Below are 20,875 nucleotides of genomic sequence, written 5' to 3'. Positions count from 1 at the left end.
TGTAAAAATGCATCAGGTTTTATTAGAAAAAAAGAGCCTCTTTAGTTTTTACTTTCCATCTTCTTTATCTCATTCCTTCTCAAACTCTCACTCTCGGTAGATAAACACGCATACATACAGAGACATCATATCGGCCTTCTAAAAGTGTATTAAGATAGAAACAATATAATGGCAGATAGTAATTAATGATATGTAAAAAACATTCTATACCATCAGAGTATAAGTAAGAGAAATTCATATTTCTTTATCAAATCAAGCCTCTAAATATTTAAGACTATCACCTTCGTAGCCTACAGTGGAATTAAAAAAATAAATCCTCAATATGCTACTGAGAGAAAAAATAGCAGGAAACAAACAGGATATACAGTATAATTTTTTATTCAAAAAGAGAGAAAGAGAAAAAAGAAAACATACTTATACTTAGTGGAATTTCAGATTGTTTTTATTTTTCTGTTTAATTTTGTATTTGGTGATTCGTTTTGGGGGGGTTTGTATTGTTTGCTTTTGTTGCTTTGGTTTCTTTTGTAAGTTAAAAAAAATTAATTCCAGACTTGCAGAAAAGTTGAAAGAATAATTTCCCAATTGCTAACATGTACCTTGTCATTTCTTTCATATGTAATTTTTTTCTGATTTGAAAGTAAATTGCAGACATGACTCTTAAATATTTCAGCATGTTTACTGATTATTCTAATCAACCAAACTTAATCATATCGAGCTTATTGTCCCAAAGATATCTTTTACTGGAAAAAAAAAAAGTTCCAGTTCAGGTTCCAATTGAGGATTTCTCACTGCATTCAGTTGCCATGTCTCTTAAATCTCCTTTAATTCAGAATAGTCGTTCAGCTGTCTTTGTCTTTCATCCTTTGACATTTTTAAAAATACAAGCCAGTTATTTTGGAAAGTGTTCTTCGATTTGGGTTTGTCTGCTATTTTCTTATGGTGAGGTGAAGGTTATGCAGAAATACCACAGGAGTAATGTGATATCCTCCCTGGTACCTCATACCAAGATGCACATGAGGTCGCCTGTCCCATGACTGGTGATACTAACACCTATCGTTTGATCAAAGTGGTTTCTGCACCTGTTGGGTCTTTCAAACCATATATACATTTAAACTTTTAACCCACTGGTTTTAACGTCCACCAATAATTTTTTACTGAAGTATTACAATTTTATTTACCAATGGCGACTTTCTAACTCCACGATTCCTTCTAAATTTATTAAGCGATGTTCTCTAAGAGATTTCCCTTCTCCCCCATTTATTTATTAATTGTTCATTTATATCAGCGTGGGCTCATGGACTCCTATTTTATTCAATGGATTATAATCTTTCTGTCATCATTTATTTTCATGTTCACTCGTCCCAGTGGAACTCTTCATTTTTTTCTTAATTTGTCATTTTTTCTAGGTCTTTTGCAATTACCACTTTTGTACATGGAGGAGGAAAAACTACTTTTTAAAATAGGAATTAATGGGTCTTGTGCAAATTGTTTAGAAGCATGAAAGTTTTTAGAGTCGTCTTATAAGATCTTTGATTTCTAAGGTTACTTAAAACATTGAAACACTGTGATTCTTAGACCATGTTGGTTTGGTTCAACTGTTTACATCAATATATAAATTTTTTACTTTGCAGATTTAATAGCCCAGAGGTGACAGTAGACCCTGAGTTTAGACTCTGGTTAAGCTCAAAATCGGACAGTTCTTTCCCAATTCCTATTCTTCAAAAGAGTTTAAAGGTAAGGACAAAGTCTAAAAGATTTTAATATTGACCGAGGAACACTGTTTAAATGTAAATAATCTTGCATCATAGTTCTGAAGTAGGAAGTGAGTCTAATTCTAGTATGCTAAATTTCTGCCCTGGGCTCAGCCCTGTACGGTGGACCAGGAAGGATGCTAAAGTAATAGACAAGATCCCTCCTTACAGATGGCTCACAACTTTCATGTTCGTTTTCTCAAAGATGCTGAGGCTTCCAACTGTGATAAACTAGAATATGGAATTTTCCCGTTATTTCTCTAGCTTTTTCCTGCCTCTGCTCCCCTTAACTATTTCTCAGTTATTATGAAGTCTCTGGAAAGGGTCTGGCAGAAAGCAGGTTGAGACTATTGACTAAAAAAAATCCTGATTAAGGATTATCTGCGACTTCTACTCATCTCCATCATTGATTTTGAGTAAATACTAAAACCTGGTCAATTCTGTTAAACAAGTGTCCAGTCGATCAAAAGATGGAGTTCTAATAGCAAAGAAAACTGACCAATGGCCGCAGTCACAGATGTGCGAGTACATGCACAGGTCCCACTTGAACAGAATCGAGGTGAGGGTAGAGGACATCGGGAAGACGGGGCACTGTCCTGGTAGAGTCCCAAACCAACCTGAGAATAAATCAGATTCACTCTTGGGGAACAACAAAGCTTCTCCCTGCCACACTGCTCCCCAGCTCTGCCCAGGCTGACAGTTCTGAGCCACTTCTCAACACCCCTGCTCTTGGGTTGGAGAAAGGACAGAATGTGGATTGGAGAAATCCACATTTTTAGTCTAGGAGTCAAGGTATTCCATTTATCTCCTAGGGTTGGGCAGGTTGTGATCTCAAACAGCATTTTCTCTTTGGTCAGGAGTGGCGGATTTGGGAGGTGGAGGGGCTGGGCAGGGAGAGGGAAGGGTGGCAGGGAGGCACAGAGACAGAGCTTCAAGGAGCATTTCCTTGTGAGTAGGTCCATCACTCTGATTCCACGTTCGGTCTCCATCAGCGTAAGCATCTTTAATGTGGTCGTAATTAATACATCCATAAAACTGAATGGGATTTTTTCATATACCATATATAGATAGAGATGACAATTTACTTAAATATAAATAAGAGCACCTACAAAAAATTAAGGAAAATGCTAACACCCCATAAAAAATGGGCAAAGGGCACAAAAGATCGATAGACATATGAAAAAATAAAAATTCAGCCTCTAGATAGAGAAGTGCAAATCAAAACAATGAGATACCTTTGACAGCCCATCGAATTGGCAAAGATTAAAAATCGTTAACATAAAGTTAGTGATATGAAGGGCACTTTGAAGTCACTGCTCTCGTATACTGCTTATGAGATAATATCAGAAAGATAGTAATCCAGAAAGAAAGGTAATTTTGATATATATATATATATACACACACATATATGTGTATAAAGAGTCTTTTGAAGTTTCATATAGTTTGATCAGGTGACTCACTTCTAGGAAAAGACCATATAAATTATGGCATATTTATATGATGAAATAGTATGCTGCCACTGAAAATAAAATTCTAAAGGAATATATAATGATACGAGAACACAAAATGACTATGGCAAAAGGCAGAATGCAAAAGAGGACACATAATATTATATAAATTTTATAAAAGAAAATAAAAAGAGGAAAATATATTGCATAGAAGCAAATATAACCCAATGTTATCCTTAGTTACCCTTAGGTGGCATGTTATTAGTGATTTTGAAATATTTTAAAATATTTTACATTGTTATAGTTTATAATAAATATATTTGTTGGTATTTCTGTTTTCTGTACTTTATATTTTCTTATATTTTTATTTCTTTTTCTAAAATTCTTACAACAAGCACGTGCTAATTGTATAAAAAAAGGTATTTTAACAGTACGTGTCCATGTTATTACCGGCAAGGAGCCCACAGACTGGTACAGGAATGAGAAATGAGAGCAAGTGTTTCCAACATATAACACGGCAGGTGGCAAGGAGGGACAGGCAAGAAAAGGCACATCAACAAAAGGACACTTGAGAGGACTTGAAAGACAACGGCAAAACAGCTAAAACAACACACTCGAGGTTGTTTCAAAGCCCTCGTGGGTTGGCTCCAGCTTTTTTTTTTTACGCTCAACTAAATACAAGTTAATAATAAAAACAGGACTTTGCAGTATCGTCAAAATATTGACCATCATTGTTGGTGAATGATGGAGTTAATGGGGTATATTAGAAAAAAAAAATTTTTTTAATAAAAAGTACACTACCCCCCTAAACAAATCAGTTCAGATTTTCACGGAATCAATTGCTAGAGTAAATCACTTCCTTACGAAGATGACCTAAACATTATCATCCCACATTTTAAAAACAAGGCAAGAGAGGGAAAGGAAAGCCCTGGATATGGCATGGACCTGCTTTTGAAATTTAACCAAATAAAGTTTTCTTCAGATTATGAGTAGCTTTCCTTCCCACGGCGGTCTTAATTGTACACACACATCTTCTCTGTCCCTTTTCCTCTCCTTCCGCTTCATGTGTGTGTGTGTGTGTGTGTGTGTGTGTGTGTGTGTGTGTGTGCCAGGCTGTCTTGGCAGTTTCAGATTCAGACCCTCACAGTTTCAGACTTAGCCGCATCCTCCAAAAAGCCCTCCAGTTGGTTCTTTCTTTACTTCACCTTCTGTCCCTCCTCACGTCAATCATCCTAGTTAAGAAGTCCGCCAAAGGGGTTTTTAATGCAAGCCAAACAATTTAGCAACATATCGAATAAGCTGTTTTTCATTGTTTTCCTGTTTACCATCAATGATGAGTCGACTCTTTTGTTGGTTCTGTTTCCTATGATTTGGCCCCCCCGCCCCCACTGCCTCGCTGGGGCCACACGGCCCTGATTCTGTGACAAGCCACTTACCTGCCATTGAGAGTTCATACTACAGTAACTCCTTATTTTTTGTCAAATTTTCTCAAGTGCTGCTGCTTCTAGAACTCTACGTAGAACAAACAGGGGCGCTTTTAATGACAATGTTATACTTCTCATTTTAAGAAATAATTTGGAACAAAAGGCAATCTAGTAAAAATCCTTTTGTGGACGTTTTCAAATGGGAAAAGAATACACGAGATTTTGGATTTGCCACGGAATCTTGAAAGCGGTTACGTTCTTAGCTAGTTCTTTTACTGGCTCCACACCGAGTGGGTCCCCCTGGTCCCAGTGCCTGTCTCTGATCTCACGTGTTGTTTTTATTCACATCTGTTTTAAAGATCGCCGTGGAAAATCCCCTGGGATTGAAAAATAACTTACTTCAGACGTTCGGATTTAGTGGGACTGGAGAGGTCACAGAAGAAATGTTTAAAAAACCCGACTGTGGACCGTGGTGGAAAAAACTTTTATTCAGCTTATGTTTTTTCAATGCCCTGATCAATGAAAGAAAAAATTATGGAGTATTGGGCTGGAATATTGATTATGAGTTTAGTTCTTCAGATTTAGAGGTAAGTATAGTATCTTTAAAATAAACAATAATAAATAAGCATGCAGTGCAAAGCGAGAGCCTACTGTGTGTCTACACAAATACTAGGTGCTTTTTATGGTATATGAAATTGAACTATGTAACTAGGTAGAAAAGGCTAATGTTTAAAAGCGTGGACTCTGAAGCCGGCTTTTTCGAAATCAAATCACAGCTCCACTGCTTATAGTTGTACAAGTTTTTCCTTTATTGGACAAGCTAATTAACCCCTCTGGGTCTTAGTTTTGTTGGCACGGTGGGGGAGGGGAGGGAAAATGCTTTCCCGGGTATTATAAGAGGCAGACGAGTTATGTGGGTGAAGCACTTAGAACAGTGCCTGACACATATAAATCACTACCCAACTGTTGCTTTTGCTTATTCAGTTAAAGTGAGATTACATTGTCCCATCGTGGTGGGAAAAAGTACAGCTTAATAGTCTCTCTTTACTGTTCTCTATGTAGAATCTTCTGTTTGTGCTTAATGTGGTAGGGTGTTTTCCTTATTTCTAAAGCAAACACGTGGCAGCACCTGCTTCAGCTTCTCCCAGGTTAACTTGCTCACGGTTGTGCCTCCAGTGCAGAATATGGCCTCGGTTACGCATGCGTTTACACGTTAGAGCGGAGCCCAGAAAAAACGTTATGAGGAAAACCTTGATTCTGCCTCTGGGTATCTGTCACTGAGACCCACCTTAGATGGGTCCCCTTCCATCTCTTCTGTGTCTTCATGAGGCTTTTCAGTTTCCACAAAGAGGCTTTAAGCTCAAACGCCTGCCTGTCAGAGGACATGCTTCTGCCCCGAACTGGGACAGAAAACAAAACAAAAATAATTGCACCGTATATTAGACAAATGGTTAATATGCCTTTTACGTGGCAAATGTGAGAGCAGCTTCGCCAGTGGGGAGGAAACGCAGCGCCTAGTGCCCAGATCTCGGGCCTCTGGTGCCTGGCGTCCAGCGTGCTGGCTGGAAGGCCCACCTGTTGGCACCTGGGAGCTTCGTGAGAGACTGGACTTCTGCACAGCCTCTCTTATTAAGGAAAAGGGGACGCCAGCTCAGCGGAAGTTGCCTTTTGGACACAGCTCCTCCCCTAGGGGAAATTCAGTCCCACTTGGTCATTGTGTCCAGGGCTGACCATGAGCCCAGAGGGCCAAACATTAGTGTCTCTTCCACCAGACGTAGGGCGTCAGCCACTGAAAGCTCCCCAAAACCTGGACCTGAGCCCCAAGGACAAGGCCGAGAAAAATAACGTATCTAACCAGATTCTGTAGCCAAAGAGAGAAAGAACACAGGAAATGGATCAGAAAATTATGTTAGTTTATTATGAATTCAAGAAGGAAAGGAAAAATAATCTGTAAAATAGGAACAGTGCAATGTCTAAAGGAATGAGGAAGAAAGAAGAAAATAAATAACAATTTGATCAAAAATAATAGGGAGAGAAACAGCAAAGTAAAAAAGAATAACATGAAGCCATATGAGAGGGGTGTAATCAGCCATATTAAACGTAAATGGACCGCAGCCTCTCATTAGGAAACAAAATCGTGAAAATGGTTGTTTTATAAGAAAAACATTTAAATTAATGAAGAAAGCTCGAAACTACCAAGAAAATTAAAACAGCAAAAAGGAAAGAATAGCAATATCAGAGAAGACGAAATTTAAGTTGAAAAGGCACCAAATGGTAGTCAGGGAAACGATTTATGAAGACACAGCGGTCATGAGCACAGTTAACTTTTATACGGGGCTTCCTCTCAGACATGGATTCAGTACTTATGGATTATTAAACTTTACGACGACCCTATAAAAAAGTAGTATTATCCTCACATTACAGTTGAAGTGCAGAGAGGTTAATGTGCCTGACTCGTAAGCAGAATAGACACGACTCAAACATGGGCAGTCTAGCTTGAGAGTTTGTGCCCTCAGCCGTTAAACTCTCTGGCCTCTGTATTTATTAGACAATAGCATACAGTAGCCTATACATACATATATGTCATCATTGTGGGAAACTTCAAAAACCTGTTTCGAAATTTGATGACTCTAATAAGCAAAAATAAGGCAAAGAATAGAATAATATAATCCATCAGATAATCAACAAACTTGATTAACAGATGTATACAGAGCCTAACATCCCTCCAGTAGACAGTACATGTTTCTTCATACATCTGAGGAACTGTTACAAAACTCAGTCGTGAACATGGCCGCAAAGGACCTCGAGGTAATCATGTTAAGCGAAATGAGCCAGACAGAAAAAGTTGAAAATCACAGGATATCACTTATATGTGGGATATAAACCTAAAAGCAACAAATGAATAAGACAAACAAACAGAGACTCATGGACATAGACTATAGACTAGTGGTTACCAGAGGGTTGGGGAGGAGGGGGAATCGGGGTTAGTGGGGGGAAAAGGGGTCAAATATGTGGTGACATTAAAGGATTTAAAAATAAAATAAAATAAAAATCTTTAATGATTTTATGTGCCACATGCTCTGATCATAATTTAATAAATAATAAAAATTTGACCCAAAATCTTAACAAATTGGAAATTAAGAAACATGCCTCTAGATAACCCTTATATTAAAGAGGATATTAAAAAGAAATCACAAAATATCTCGAACACAATGAAAATGGAATTACTTCATACCAAAAATGACATGACAGTACCAAAGCCATGCTCAGGAAAATAAAAAATAAAAAAATACAGAAACTGTGGCCTTAAATATTTTTGTTATTAAAGAAGAAATGCAGGAAATTAATATTCATTTCAAGAAATTAGGAAAAAACAACAAAAGGAACTAAAGGAAATAAGGAATAAATATAATTTTATTGTTAATAAAATAACATACAAAAAATTGTAGGAAAGAAAAATAAATCCAAAAATTGGTTTTGATAAGACAAATAAAATTTGAAAATCTAGATAAACCTGATGACTTCCTAGAAAAATATGAATTATCAAAATAGACTCAAAAAGAAAAGGAAATTTTGAGTAGACCAGTTGACATGGAGACATTCATTGCAAGAGACATTAAGAGATATTGCAAATAACACCAGAATGAAATGGTTTTAGAGCTCAGTTCATTCTGAACTTTAAAGAACAGATATGTTAATATTATTTAACTACTCTAGACCTTAGAAAAAGATGGCAATCTCCCCAATTCATTTTATGAAGTCATTATAATTTTAATATGAATACCTGATAAAGATAATATACATAAGAACTATAGAACAATTTTGCTTAGAACTTGATGTAAAAATTCTATGTAAACTATTAATAGGTTTCAGCAATGATTCAGAAGAATAATACATTATGACCACATAGGGTTTATTCCAAGAATGCAAGAATGGCTCAACATCTGGAAAACTATAAACTTAATTTATATGATCATATCAATAGATGTAGGAATGACTTTTATTGTGAATTCAGGTGCCATTCCTAATCAGAACATTAAAACATAGGATTCAAAGGAACTGCTGAAATATAAGAAAGACTAGCAAAAAACTACAGGGAATATTATTCTAAATAGATAAATACTGAAATTGTTTCAAATAAAACCAAGAAACAGAAATGCTATAACCATTATCATTTAACATTTCTTTACAAGTACTAGTATATGCAATAAGGTAAGAAAATTATATAATTTATGCTAATGCTGTGAAAGAATTTAAAAAAACAGAAAAAATGTACATGATATAATTGTATATCTAGAAAACCTGAAATTAGGTTTAAAAAAAAAACTGCTAGAAGTCATCAGAGAACTTGGTAAAATAGTTGGGTAAAAATATAAATATAAAATACCTAGTAACTTTTCTCTAACAATAAACACCTAGAAATGGAAGTAGAAAAAACAGTACTTTCACAATAGCTATTAATTCTTTTTAATATTGAGGAACAAATTTAACAAGAAATGTGATTGTCTCAGATAGAGAACATTATAAATTAGGGGGTGGGAGAAAGAGTAACATTTGTTGAGAACTTAAAAAATGTTCTGATTGCTTTTTATGAATTATTTAATTCTCATAAAAACCTTATGAGGTGAGCGCACGAATTATCTTCACATTACAGGTAGGGAAACAAAGGCATGGGACACTTAACAAATTTGCCCGAGCTACACCGCTGATAAGTAGCAGTCTGATTGCACAGTTCTTTTTTTTTCCAGATCATGCCTTCTCTAAATAACTATATTCTGTGTTCTTGGATGGGAAGATTTCCCATGTCATAAACTATCAATTCCTCCAACATTACTAATCAAATTCAATGCAATTTCAATTAGTATCCTATTAGGGAGATTTTGAAATTAATAAAATTCATATAGAAGAAGAGATAATGAGAATAAGCTAGAAATGCACACACAAAAAAATACTGCGATGTCTTCCTTCACCAGATATCAAGACATACTAAAAATCACGATGCTAAAATCAATATTGTTTGGCAGAAATAGACTTTAAATTAGTGGTACGTAACGGAGAATGTAGAAATTGATCAGAGTTTACATGATATTTTAATACTTGATACAGAAAGTATTTTAACTCAGTAAAAAGAGATTTTTTTTTTTTAAGTAAGCGATACCAGCACAACTGGCCATCTAGCTTGAAGAAAAATACTTTGACCTTTTATCTTATATCTTATGCAAAAATAAATTCCAGAATGAAGTAAAATTTAAAGGTATTATAAAATAATACAAATCTTTAAAAATAAATATAGAAGATTACATGTATAATCGTGGATTTGGAGATAACTTAACCAAAACTAGAAACCCAGAACCATAAAAGAAAAGATAGGTATATTCGATTATAAAAACTTTGATATGGCAAATGGTGACAAAATAAAGTCAATAGACAAATCACAGACTTAGGATAATATTTGCAATACAAATGACTGACAAAGAGTTAACATCTATAATATACAAAACACTCTTAAAATATTAACAAGAATAAGACAAACAATCCAAAGGAAAAATAAGTAATATATAGAAAATCAAATCTAATGACCAGCAGACATAAGAAAAGATGCTCAAAATAACTATTACTAGGTGAAATACAAGTTATACTAACAGCAAAGTACCACCCATCAGACTGGCAAAAATTAAATAGACCAACATCTATTGGTATCAGGAATGAGAGAACGGTGACATCGTTAGTGGAAATATGAATCGTTACAGCCACTGAACAACAACAGCCCAAGATATTTCGTCCTACTGCAGTTCGGTGTGTATGCTACACTAGCATCTGTGGAAGAAAGGAAGAAGACAGGAAAGAGAAAAAAAAGATGGGAGAGAGTGATGAGAGATTCTTGAAGGACAGGAGGAGGGTAGAAAGGAAGAGAAGGAGAGAGAGAAGGAGGAATGAAATCAATTTCTGTGCAAACGGTTACATAGAATATCCGTGTAAGAGAACCCAAGAAAATGACAGTGGTGGCCTCGAGGGACAGGATCTAATAGCTAGAGTAGAAAGTAGGAAAAAATTCACTTTCCCTTGTAACTTGTAACTTGTTTTGTAACTTCGGAATTCAGTACCACAGGATTGTTCTGTCTATCGTAAAAATAATAATTAGTTAAGTAGTTCAACGTTTGTTCAATGACAAAAAAGAATTCATGGATAAAAATGTAGATCCTAATGCTTACATTCCTCCTGATATTTCTTTATATTGTTTAAAAGAAACAGCCAAAGCTGTTTGAGAGTCGTTGACTTTATGTTAACATATCAGAATAAGCTAAAAACACATACCAAAATAATAAAAACTCATGGGTTTTCTACAGGTTGCCATAAAGGTGTTGGAAAACGCTCTGAGCATGCAGGCCACCATTCCGTGGCAAGAACTGCGCTTCCTGATTGGGGACGTGGTTTACGGTGGCTGCGTGACTGATGACTGGGACAGGCGATGTCTGAACACCCTTCTCTACAAATTTTGTAATCCCGAAGTGCTGGAAGAGAGCTTCGGTTTCTCTGGCGTTGAGGTAAGAAAGGGATTTATTTTCTCACATCCCTTGATTATTTTTAACGAAATCTTGTTGCATTACTTAAAATCTGCATTTAAATAAATCTTAATGTTCACCCGTAGTGGCTTTTGTTAACTTTGGGTATTACAAAATTAATTTGCCATTACTCTATTCATTACCATTTCGTCTATCCAGCCAAGAGCTGTCCTTATAGAGCCTTTATCTCAACAGTCGTTAGTTACGGCTAAGGAACAGGAAGCTACAGCTGGTAAACAGGAAGAAAGAGCTCTCTTTTTTTCCCATTAAATAGTTTCTCCCTTTGTTTTTAAATTTATTTTATAACTGGAAGTTTTTACCTTTGGACCCCCATCACCGATTGCTGAGTGGTCAGTTACTAAGTTCACTCTCATTCCTTCTACAGGTTTTACCAAAGTGAAAATGATTCGTTAAAGTTTGGGTGCATTCATTGTCTCCAGATATGGCTTATTGAGGCAATGGGTAGTCAGAATCACTCTAGCCTTTAAGGATCTTCCTTTCTTTCTTTTTCTCTTTTCCCAGCAAGAAAGTTATATGTGCATATCATGCAACTGAACTTTATCCTACGATGGCCCCAGATGTAGCTTTTGACAGAAGTGTCTAGAATATGTCACCTTCTTATGTGTATAAGAAGAACCTTCTGTATAAAATTTCGTGGGGAAATATTGTGTTCGTGCATTATTTCAGGTAGACACCTCAACAGGCAAAAACTAACAATTTTTAAATGTTCAGATATATCTGCCAGTGCCAGGATCTGCAAGCATAGAGGATTACCTACTCGTCATCCAGTCCTTACCTGACGATGACCCTCCCGAGCTCTTGGGGCTGCACCCCGAGGCCACCCGGGGCTGCAGGGAGATCCAAAGCCAGGATTTCATTGACAATCTCATTATCCTGAAACCAAGAACCACCCATACCGGCCTCAAGGTCAGGTAAGGCTCACTATTGGTAGTTACATTAGAAAAATCATATAGTCGAAAACTCTTAAATATTTATGTGAAGAGATACAATATAGGACTTCCAGAAAAAATATAATCTAAATTCTCCAAATGGCACGGAAGCAAGTATACACATACGTGCACGGATACACATACATATATATAATTACCAAGCGTATAGCAGTTACTCAATAAATCTTTGTCAAGTGATTAATTGAATTGTACCTGGTGAGTGGTATTTTTAAACTGAAGTTGTTTAAATGTGAAATGCCCTATTCTGTAGGAGAGGGGAACATAACCATCATAATAAGTCAGAGGACAGAATGGTCGAGAGGAACGGGCCCTGCTTTTAAAAGCCTGCGTTGATTACACCCCCCCATTAGCTCTGCACCCAAGGTCACACTGCCTCCATCTCCTCACCCTACTTATCCGTAAATGGAGATGGGATCTGTCTACCCATCAAGGCCATTGTGAGGTTTAAACGGCGTAACACGTACAGCCCACACTCTCAGGCCTCCTCAAGCCTGTGACTATAAAATGAGATGGTGTCCGGGAATGCCAGGACGACATGGCTTAAGGCCTCAGCGCCTTGACTGTCAAAGGGATCGATCTTCCCTCCCCACCATTTGAAGCCGCCTCGGATGAATTCCACTGAGGAACCCTATTTCTAAAATCAAAAACAAAGCGCGACAACCAAACAAGGACACGTCTTACTTCATGCGAGTTGTGAACTGACTGTTGAACTGAATAATTAGCTGTCGTTTCGGATTGCCACCTACTTGGACAGCCATTTGGCTGTGTTTTACCTGGGATGCCCGTTTGTCCCCACTAGTATATAGAGTAACAGAGCGGGAACCTGGAAGAGGTATGTCCCGTTCCCTACTCATCCACTAACTGTTTAGGGAGGTCCTGTCACCTCTCTGAGCCCTGGGTTCCTCATCTTTGAAAGGACCCCAAAAGCTCCCGCAGCTTTAGTTTTATGGCTTTGTTTAGTAGCACAGCCTCACCCAGACCTGGACACACACTGTCCTCCAGTCGTCACCCGCTGAGCGTGTGACCGGGGACACTTTATGTGAACACAGGAATTGCGACACGGTCGAATAACCTAGACGGCGGCCTAAGCATCTTCCATCTGGCTGCCTCCTCTTTCTCGTTCCAGTCTTGGGACCCCTTTCATGCAGATACATTCAGACGATGAACATTTTACAATGAAATCTTAAGAAAACTTTAAAGAGACCACTTTCTTTGCAAACGTCTAAAGCGCATGGAACAGTTTCCTCGTCTGTAAAATGAAGTGAACCCCGTGGTGTCTCTAAGTGTCCACGGGTCTCCTGGTCACGGTTTCACAGTTCTTGCTGTGACACTGCGTTCACCTTCACAGAGGGGTCTCCTGGAGGGGTCACCTGGAGCGGCCGGCCCTGGCGCTCATTCTTCCCTTCACTTCTTTTGCAGTCATGAGCAGAGTAATGACGAGCTGGTGACAGAAATCTTGTCTGACATGATGAAGCGGGTGCCCCTGTCTGTGGAGAAAGAAGAATGTACCGGAACGCCAAACACGCTGAAGTCCATCATGTCGAGCCCCATCTGGGACTCTCTTTATAAGAGTATCAACGGTAAGCACGTCCCATGGGTTCCCTCCCCTCGCTGCCACCTCCTCGGCGAAGGGAAGCTGGCCTCAGGAGGAAGGTGGAGTAGAGAGGACGAAAGAAGCCACAGAGGTAAAGAGGCTGAGGGGGCATGAAAGGCTAGATCTCTGCCACCGACCTTCTCTCTTCAAGTTGGGAGAAGATGTGTAGAAAAGGAAATGATGCCTCGGGTTCATTTTTGGTTTTGGAGATTGGATGGGGCGATGGCCTTGAGACTAAAAGTGAAGAAATAATCGTTATAGCAACAGAAAGCAGCAGCTCTGCTTGAGAGATTCTAAAGAGCTTCTAGGCCCATGTTCTCTCTGCCTCACGATGCGGCATGAGTTGGTTCTAGGCCCAGCTCCAAGGAGCTAAAGTATTGGACTGCGGTAATTTGCCCGGTTAAATTTTCAACATCCATCCTTTAACCCTTTTAAAAAGATTCGTTTTGGAACCCAATGTCGGGCAATTGTCTATCAAAATCGTACTATGGTGAAGTCTAGATCAGCGGTGGGCGGACCAGGGCCTGTGGGACGAATCCAGCCCACCGTCTGTTCCCATGCAGCCTGCAAGCTAAAACGGCTGGAAGAAATCAAAAGAATAATATTTTGTGACACGTAAATATTATGTATGTGTCCCAAGAGGCACACGGGGGGAGGCAGGGCCAATTTGAGTTCCCACAAGTAACGTGTGTTGGAATACGGCCATGCAGAGACCATATGGCCCGCAGAGCCTAGAACATTTACTAACTGGCCTTCTGCAGAAAACGTCTTTCAATCTCTGGTCTAGACAAATGAAATTCTTTTAATTTCCAAATCTTCTCTCTCTCCATGTAAAGCCTCATTTTACGTGAAGGTTATTGTAATTTTATCTCTTTTTTTTTAATCCAGGCTACGATCCCCTCATCCATTGTGTCTTGCTAACCTTTCTGAACCAAGAAATCGAACGATTTAATAAGTTATTAATTGTTTTACATGAATCTTTAAAAAATCTTCAACTTTCCATAAAAGGAGAGATCATGCTCACCCAAGAATTGGAGGAAATATATGACTCTTTCCTTAAAATGAGAGTGCCGAAATTGTGGCAGGTAAGCAATGATCATTTCCATTTACTTGCTGGATTGAAATAAATACCCCAGTTGCAAGCAATAGGTAAGTTAACTGTGGTACATCCACATGATGAAATATTATGTATCCATTAAAAAATGCCGACACACTTTTGGTGTGAGTATATATTGATAAACGCTCTTGGAGGGCAATCTGGCAGTTCTACTTAAATTTATCTCAGAGATGTTTATCGCAGGACTGTTTCAAATAGCATAAAGCTGAAAACAACTTGAGTATCTATTCATAGGACTCTGATTAGATAAATTAGGATACGTACAGATGAGATATGTACTGAGGTACTGAAAAAAATCTCGAAGACGTATTGTTAAATTTTTTTCAAGTATCAGGAAAATCTGTCATATTTAAGGATTCTAAAAACGTATAGATTTCTGTAAAATGCTTGTTTATATATGTGCTTAGAAAGAGGTATGTGTCCTGTAGACTCAAGAAACCCAAAGTAGAGTTTGAGAAGTGCCAAGAAAGCCAGCAGCACTGGGACCGACAGCCCATTCCACTCCCACCGGGGCCTCCCAAGAGGCACACGGGCGGCGGGGAGGCAGGGCTGAGCACAAGTCCACAAGATGAGCCAGCCGATAGGGGCCGGCTGGTGCCCAGCACCAAGGCAAGCTCAAGACTCAGGTCGGCTCCAAGCTGAGCTGGCCGTAGGCCCAGGCTGCTGTGAGCCAGGGGCCAAAGGGAGCCAAACAGCTGTGTACAGTGAGGTGGGAGCGGGGAGAGGGGAGCCCTGTATGGGGGGGCTATTAAAATTCCTTTCGTAAAGTAGGAGTTGAGGGTGGGGTGGATACTGGCTGTAAAATTCTGGCCTCTCTTGCCCCTGTTGCCCCTGGCAACAAGTTGTTCCCATAGGCCAGAAAAAAAAAAATCTTTAAAAAATTATGCACCTGTCTCTAAATCCTCACAGAAATCCGCCTACAAGTCATGTAAACCCCTGAGCTCCTGGGTTAACGATCTCATCCAGCGACTGAATTTCTTCAATACCTGGGCCAAAATGGCCTACACCGCGATCCACCATCGGTACGGATGAAAGCCGCTTCACACTTCTGCCTTATTTTTGCTTAGAGCTTAACAGTTTACTTCATAAGTTAACACAACATCATGCGCCTGGCCTCAGGTGGAGTAAGCGAGGGAGGAACGCTTCGGTTTGGGATGAGGAAGTGGAGACCTACGAACTCGCGAGTCTTGCCCAAGGTCACTCGCTCTAAGAGACAGAGACAGAAGCAGAACCTAGTCCATTTCTCTTTCTATTATTTACAGGGGGAGATATGAAAAGAAATAAGAATTAGTTACTTGTAATTTTTAAATAACATGATACAAAATAGGATATATCCTTTTAGAGAAGTCAGTAACTCAGAAACGACCCACAGGGCTCTCTGCAGGGCCCGGCCAGGATTCCTGCTATAATAACAACATCCTTTGTTATCCAAATGTAACGCCTTCTAGTGCTTGATGATCTCAGGAGCTTTAAGGACATAGCTGGTCTCCGTTAAAACACAGGACAAGGTGCCCGAGTTGAAAAGGAAGGGAGGGAGCGAGGAAGGACTGGAGGGAATCGCTCAGATAATCGAAAGCGTGCAGTTATTACGCCCTTAACCACCCGCCCCGCGGTCTGTTCTGACAGGTACATGAGATTTATCGCAGCTTGGAAACACTCTGTTCCGTCACCTAACCCCAACCCCCAAAGTCCTAACGATGAAACAAGTAACTTCTTTGAAGGATTTCCTGCAAGATACTGGCTCCCGGCTTTCTTCTTCCCACAAGGTGAGCATGACAGCCAGGACCAGCCCCGCACCTGGCCCAGGCAGTCCCTCCACCGCCAGCCCCTCCCCGTTCCTTTAGGGCGACAGGCCCCACGACAGGGCCTCTAGCGAGCGTGACAGCAGTCCGGGTCCTGATCCTTCGAGAGTCTGCTTTACTCTCCGGTCTCGACGTGGTGGTGACGTGGTGGCGACGTGGAGCAGGACACTGGGAGGGGGTGGAAGTGGACAAGGAGGCCATTCAGGAAGCAGATCAGGTGGCCACCATGTCGGAGAGGCTGGGGTCAGAGGGAGGGAGGCGCCAAGCGTGACTCCCAGCTTCTGGCTTAGAGAGCCGGGCGGATGCTGATGTCGCTTACTGGCACAGGGAGCACAGGGAGAGGAGAAAGCGATGGGCGTAAAACGACAGTCACGTCGAGTTTGGGATGTTCAGAGGATACCGAACAGTGTCGGTCAGAAATCGGCCACCAGGGGCTGGAGCTCAAGAGAGACGTCTGCGCGGGACAAAGTTGGTGCGGCCAGGAGTCACTGAGCCCGTCGGACAGGGCCGCACGTGACAGCTGCTGCCACGGGCACAGAGATGCTCAAAACCCGGGTCCCGTCTCCTGGAGCCCGCAGGCCTCTGGAAGGCACATGAGGAGGGCACGGTCTCTGCTGGCTGGGCCCATATCGGTGGCTTCGTGGGCTTTGGGGAATCATAGGGAAACTGGAAGAAGGTCGTCCAAGGCAGACGGCATGAGGAAAGACACCAGGTCGGGGACACGGTCTCGGAGGCTATTGCGTGTAGCAGCAGGGTGGAGGAGGCACACCAGTCTAGCAGGGTTTTAACTGCCCAGATACGGAGACTAAAATTCACTCTGTGAGCGCTGGGCTGGAGGATTCCATGCAGGGTCATCACACACTCGAGAACTGGGACGAAGTTGCAGGATGGACTCACGGGGGAAGGAGGAGCTGGTGGCAAGGAGCACGCTTAGGAGTTGTGTTAGGCATCTCGGTATGGAGCTACAGAACGCAATCGCAACCTGGTGAGCACACCAGGGCAAGTTATAGGCTCATAGAAGTGGAAAGGAAGTCAAGGGGTCTGGCCAGCTTCAGGCGTGGCTGGATCCAGACGGTCGGTTGTCCTCAGTGTGGCTCTCGGCCTGTGGCCTCATATCTCGGCCTTGTTTCCAGTACATGTTGGTCTCATTTTCTTCTGCTGTACCTAGCCTTTCTCCACGAAACCAAGGGGGAAAAGCGGTCACACGCAGCTTAGCAAGTCCACAGGGAAAAGGGCCTTCTTCTTCCAGGGTGTGCGTATGTCATGTCTTGAGAAAGACTCTGACCCGCTCTTGGGTCTTCACTTGCCCCTGGGAACCGTCCTGGTTGCCAGGAGGATGAGGTACCGCGATCAACCGAGAATGGGCGAGAAGTGGGCAAGTTCTCAGGATTTAAGGTCTTAGGATTTATAGCCCCTCTGTACCTGTGGGGAGTACGAGAGGGGCGCTGGGCCTACAAAGCAACACGCATTCCCCAGGGAGCTCATGCAGTGGTCCACAGATATCAAATATCGCCGAGCGAGGCGGCTGGATTCACACTTTCCTCCCACCAGCCCAGGCTCACAGCCGCCTCTTGCATTTCCTGACCCTCTCTCTTCTCCATTCTTCCCTCCCCGTGAGGCATCAGTGTTGCTAACTCGCGCCCCCACCCCCCATAAGCCTTTAGGAAGGGTGCATTCCCTGAATCCCCGACTCACAAGGAGCCTGCTGTGTGTGCTTCTCTCCAAAGCCTTCCTGACTGCTGTGCTGCAGGACTACGGGCGGTCCCAGGGACTCTCCGTAGACGTCCTCACGTTTACGCACCACGTGCTCTCTGACACGGCTGACACCAAAGAGAAGGAGTTCTCCCTCATCATCCAGAAGAAACTCAACATCGTCAGGAGGGCCTTTAAGGTGCTGGCGTGCTGAAAAGCTCAGAAAGAGCCACCTCCCCCTTGTTCGCTCAGTCCCTCGTTTCCCCGACGGGCCTTGATTCGGCCCCTTGCCCCGCGGCGGGCACCACGCTGGGCACCGGACAGGCGGCCTGGCCGAGGCCCAGCCCCCTTCGGTCCCGCAAACGGTGTCTCTGCCACTCACGCCGGAGTCTGGCCAGCTTCCAAGCAGAAACCCCCACCAGCCTGCAGGGCAGCTCGGTGGCCCTCAGCCAATGCTCTCTGAGCAACCAGAGGCGGCAGCCCGTGCCCGAGGCCAACCCCAGCCCTGTCGCTCCCCCACCGTCACCCCCACCAACTTCAAGGACCATCATTGTCTCTCGCTAAATTCTAACCTGTTCTGGGAAACCATTTCTCTACTCCAGGACCCACACCACACAGGTCTAGAAGTTTTACAGTTATATGTGGACACTGGGTAGAGCAAGCCAGTCCTCGTTTTTCTGTTTGTTTGTTTGTTTTTCATCAAAGTTTTATTAATTTTTTCAATTTTTTATTGTGGTAAAATATACATAACATAAAATTTAACTGTTTTTAACTGGCATGAAGTATATGCACAGTGCTGTACACCAGTCACCACCATCCATCACCAGAACTATTGCATCTTCCCGTGAAACACTTCCCCCCAATCTGACCACCATTCTCCTTATAGTCCCCACGAATCTGACTACTGCCGGAACCTCATAGAAATGGAATCCGGTATCGTGTGTCCTTTCGTCACTGGCTTTTTTCACTTAGCATGTCTTTAGTAGTCATCAGTGTGGTAGTGCGCATCAGATTTCCTTTGTTTCTAAGACCAAAATATATTTCGTTGTGTGTATATACTGCATGTCTTAGCTCAGGCTGCCACAACAAAACACCACAGACTCGGCGGCCCAAACAATAGACACTTCCTTTCTCCCAGGTCTGGAAGCCGGGCGCCCGCTCCCAGGGTGCCAGCTGAGAGCGCCCTTCCTGCCTTACAGGCAGTGGCCTCACTCTGTCCTCACATGGCCTTTCCCCGGACACACGTGGAGAGAGAGCGAGCTATCTGGTGTCTCTTCCCATAGGGATAGCAACAAGGCTTCGACATGCGAATCTGGTTGGGACGTAGACATTCAGGCCATAATACCTCATTTTGTTCATCCGTTCATCTGTCAGGGGACACTCGGGTGGCTTCCGTCCCTTGGCTATTGTGAGTAGTGCTGCAGTGAACACGGGTGTACAGGTATCTGTTTGAGTCCCTGCTTTCCGTTATTGTGTGTGTGTGTGTGTGTGTGTGCAGGAGTGGGGTTGTTGGATCACGTGGTCATTCTGTTCATTGGAGCGGGGCGGGCATCCTGTTTTGCATAGTGGCTGCACTATTTTACATTTCCACCAGCAACACATGGGGTTCTCATTTCTTCACATCCTCAGCAATACTGTTATTTTCTGGGGTTTAGACTCAAGTAGCCATCCCAGTGGATGCGAAGTGGTATCTTACTGTGATTTCAATCTACATTTCACTAATGACTAACGAGGTTGAACATCTTTTCGTGTGCTCGTTGGCTATTTGTATATCATCTTTGGAGAAATGTCTATTCAAGTTCTTTGCTTATTTTTTAATCAGAATTTTTTTTGTTTTTATTGTTGAATTGTAAGAGTTTCTTATGTATTCTAGAGACTAATCTTTTATTAGATGTATGATTTACAAATATTTCTCCCATCCTCTTCACTCTGCTGATAGTGTCCTTTGATGTACGAAAGTTTTTAATTTCGATGTGGCCCAATTTATTTATTTTTTCTTTTGTCGTCTGGGCTTTTGGTGTCATATCCAAGAAATCATTAACACATCCACTGGTGTAAAACTTTTCCCCTAAGTTTATAGCTTTAGCCCTTAAGTTTAGGTTCGATCCACTGTGAGTTAATTTTTGTATACAGTGTACGTTAACAATCCATGTTGTGTGTTGTTATCTGACTTTCCCGACACCATTTGTTGAAGAAGCTGTCCTTCCCCTGCTGAACATCATGGCACCTACACCGCACATCATTTGAGCGCATCCCTGAGTGTTTATTTCCAGTTCTCTATTCTGCCGTATTATTCTACATGCTGTCATTATGCCAGTGGCACAGTCTTAATTACTGTAGCTTTGAGGGAAGCTTCGAAATCAGGAAGCGTGCGACCTCAAACTTTATTCTTCAAGATCATTTTGTTTATTCGGTTGTCCTTGAGATTCCATATGAATGTTAGGATGGATTTCTCTATTTTTGCCAAAATTATCGTTGGGATTTTAATAAGGATTGCCCCGAATCTGCAGATG

At 41.5% G+C, this 20,875-nt stretch overlaps 1 protein-coding gene across 1 annotated transcript in view; it reads left to right on the top strand.

The window, feature by feature from the left end:
- DNAH14 (dynein axonemal heavy chain 14) overlaps positions 1 to 20,875 on the top strand; it is a 209,823-nt gene that overhangs the window by 187,263 nt on the left and 1,685 nt on the right. The window contains exons 73-81 of the mRNA XM_039883632.1: positions 1,632 to 1,734; positions 4,983 to 5,210; positions 10,971 to 11,168; positions 11,919 to 12,118; positions 13,577 to 13,737; positions 14,640 to 14,836; positions 15,778 to 15,890; positions 16,495 to 16,634; positions 18,398 to 18,561. Of these exons, the coding sequence (XP_039739566.1) occupies positions 1,632 to 1,734; positions 4,983 to 5,210; positions 10,971 to 11,168; positions 11,919 to 12,118; positions 13,577 to 13,737; positions 14,640 to 14,836; positions 15,778 to 15,890; positions 16,495 to 16,634; positions 18,398 to 18,561 (1,504 nt within the window). The remainder of the gene's footprint in view (positions 1 to 1,631; positions 1,735 to 4,982; positions 5,211 to 10,970; positions 11,169 to 11,918; positions 12,119 to 13,576; positions 13,738 to 14,639; positions 14,837 to 15,777; positions 15,891 to 16,494; positions 16,635 to 18,397; positions 18,562 to 20,875) is intronic.

This window comes from Pteropus medius, unplaced genomic scaffold (assembly GCF_902729225.1).
Source record: "Pteropus medius unplaced genomic scaffold, Ma_sr-lr_union100, whole genome shotgun sequence".
Lineage (NCBI taxonomy): Eukaryota > Metazoa > Chordata > Mammalia > Chiroptera > Pteropodidae > Pteropus > Pteropus medius.
Note: the sequence above shows the minus strand (reverse complement) of the source record. Positions and strands in the feature narration are given on the sequence as shown.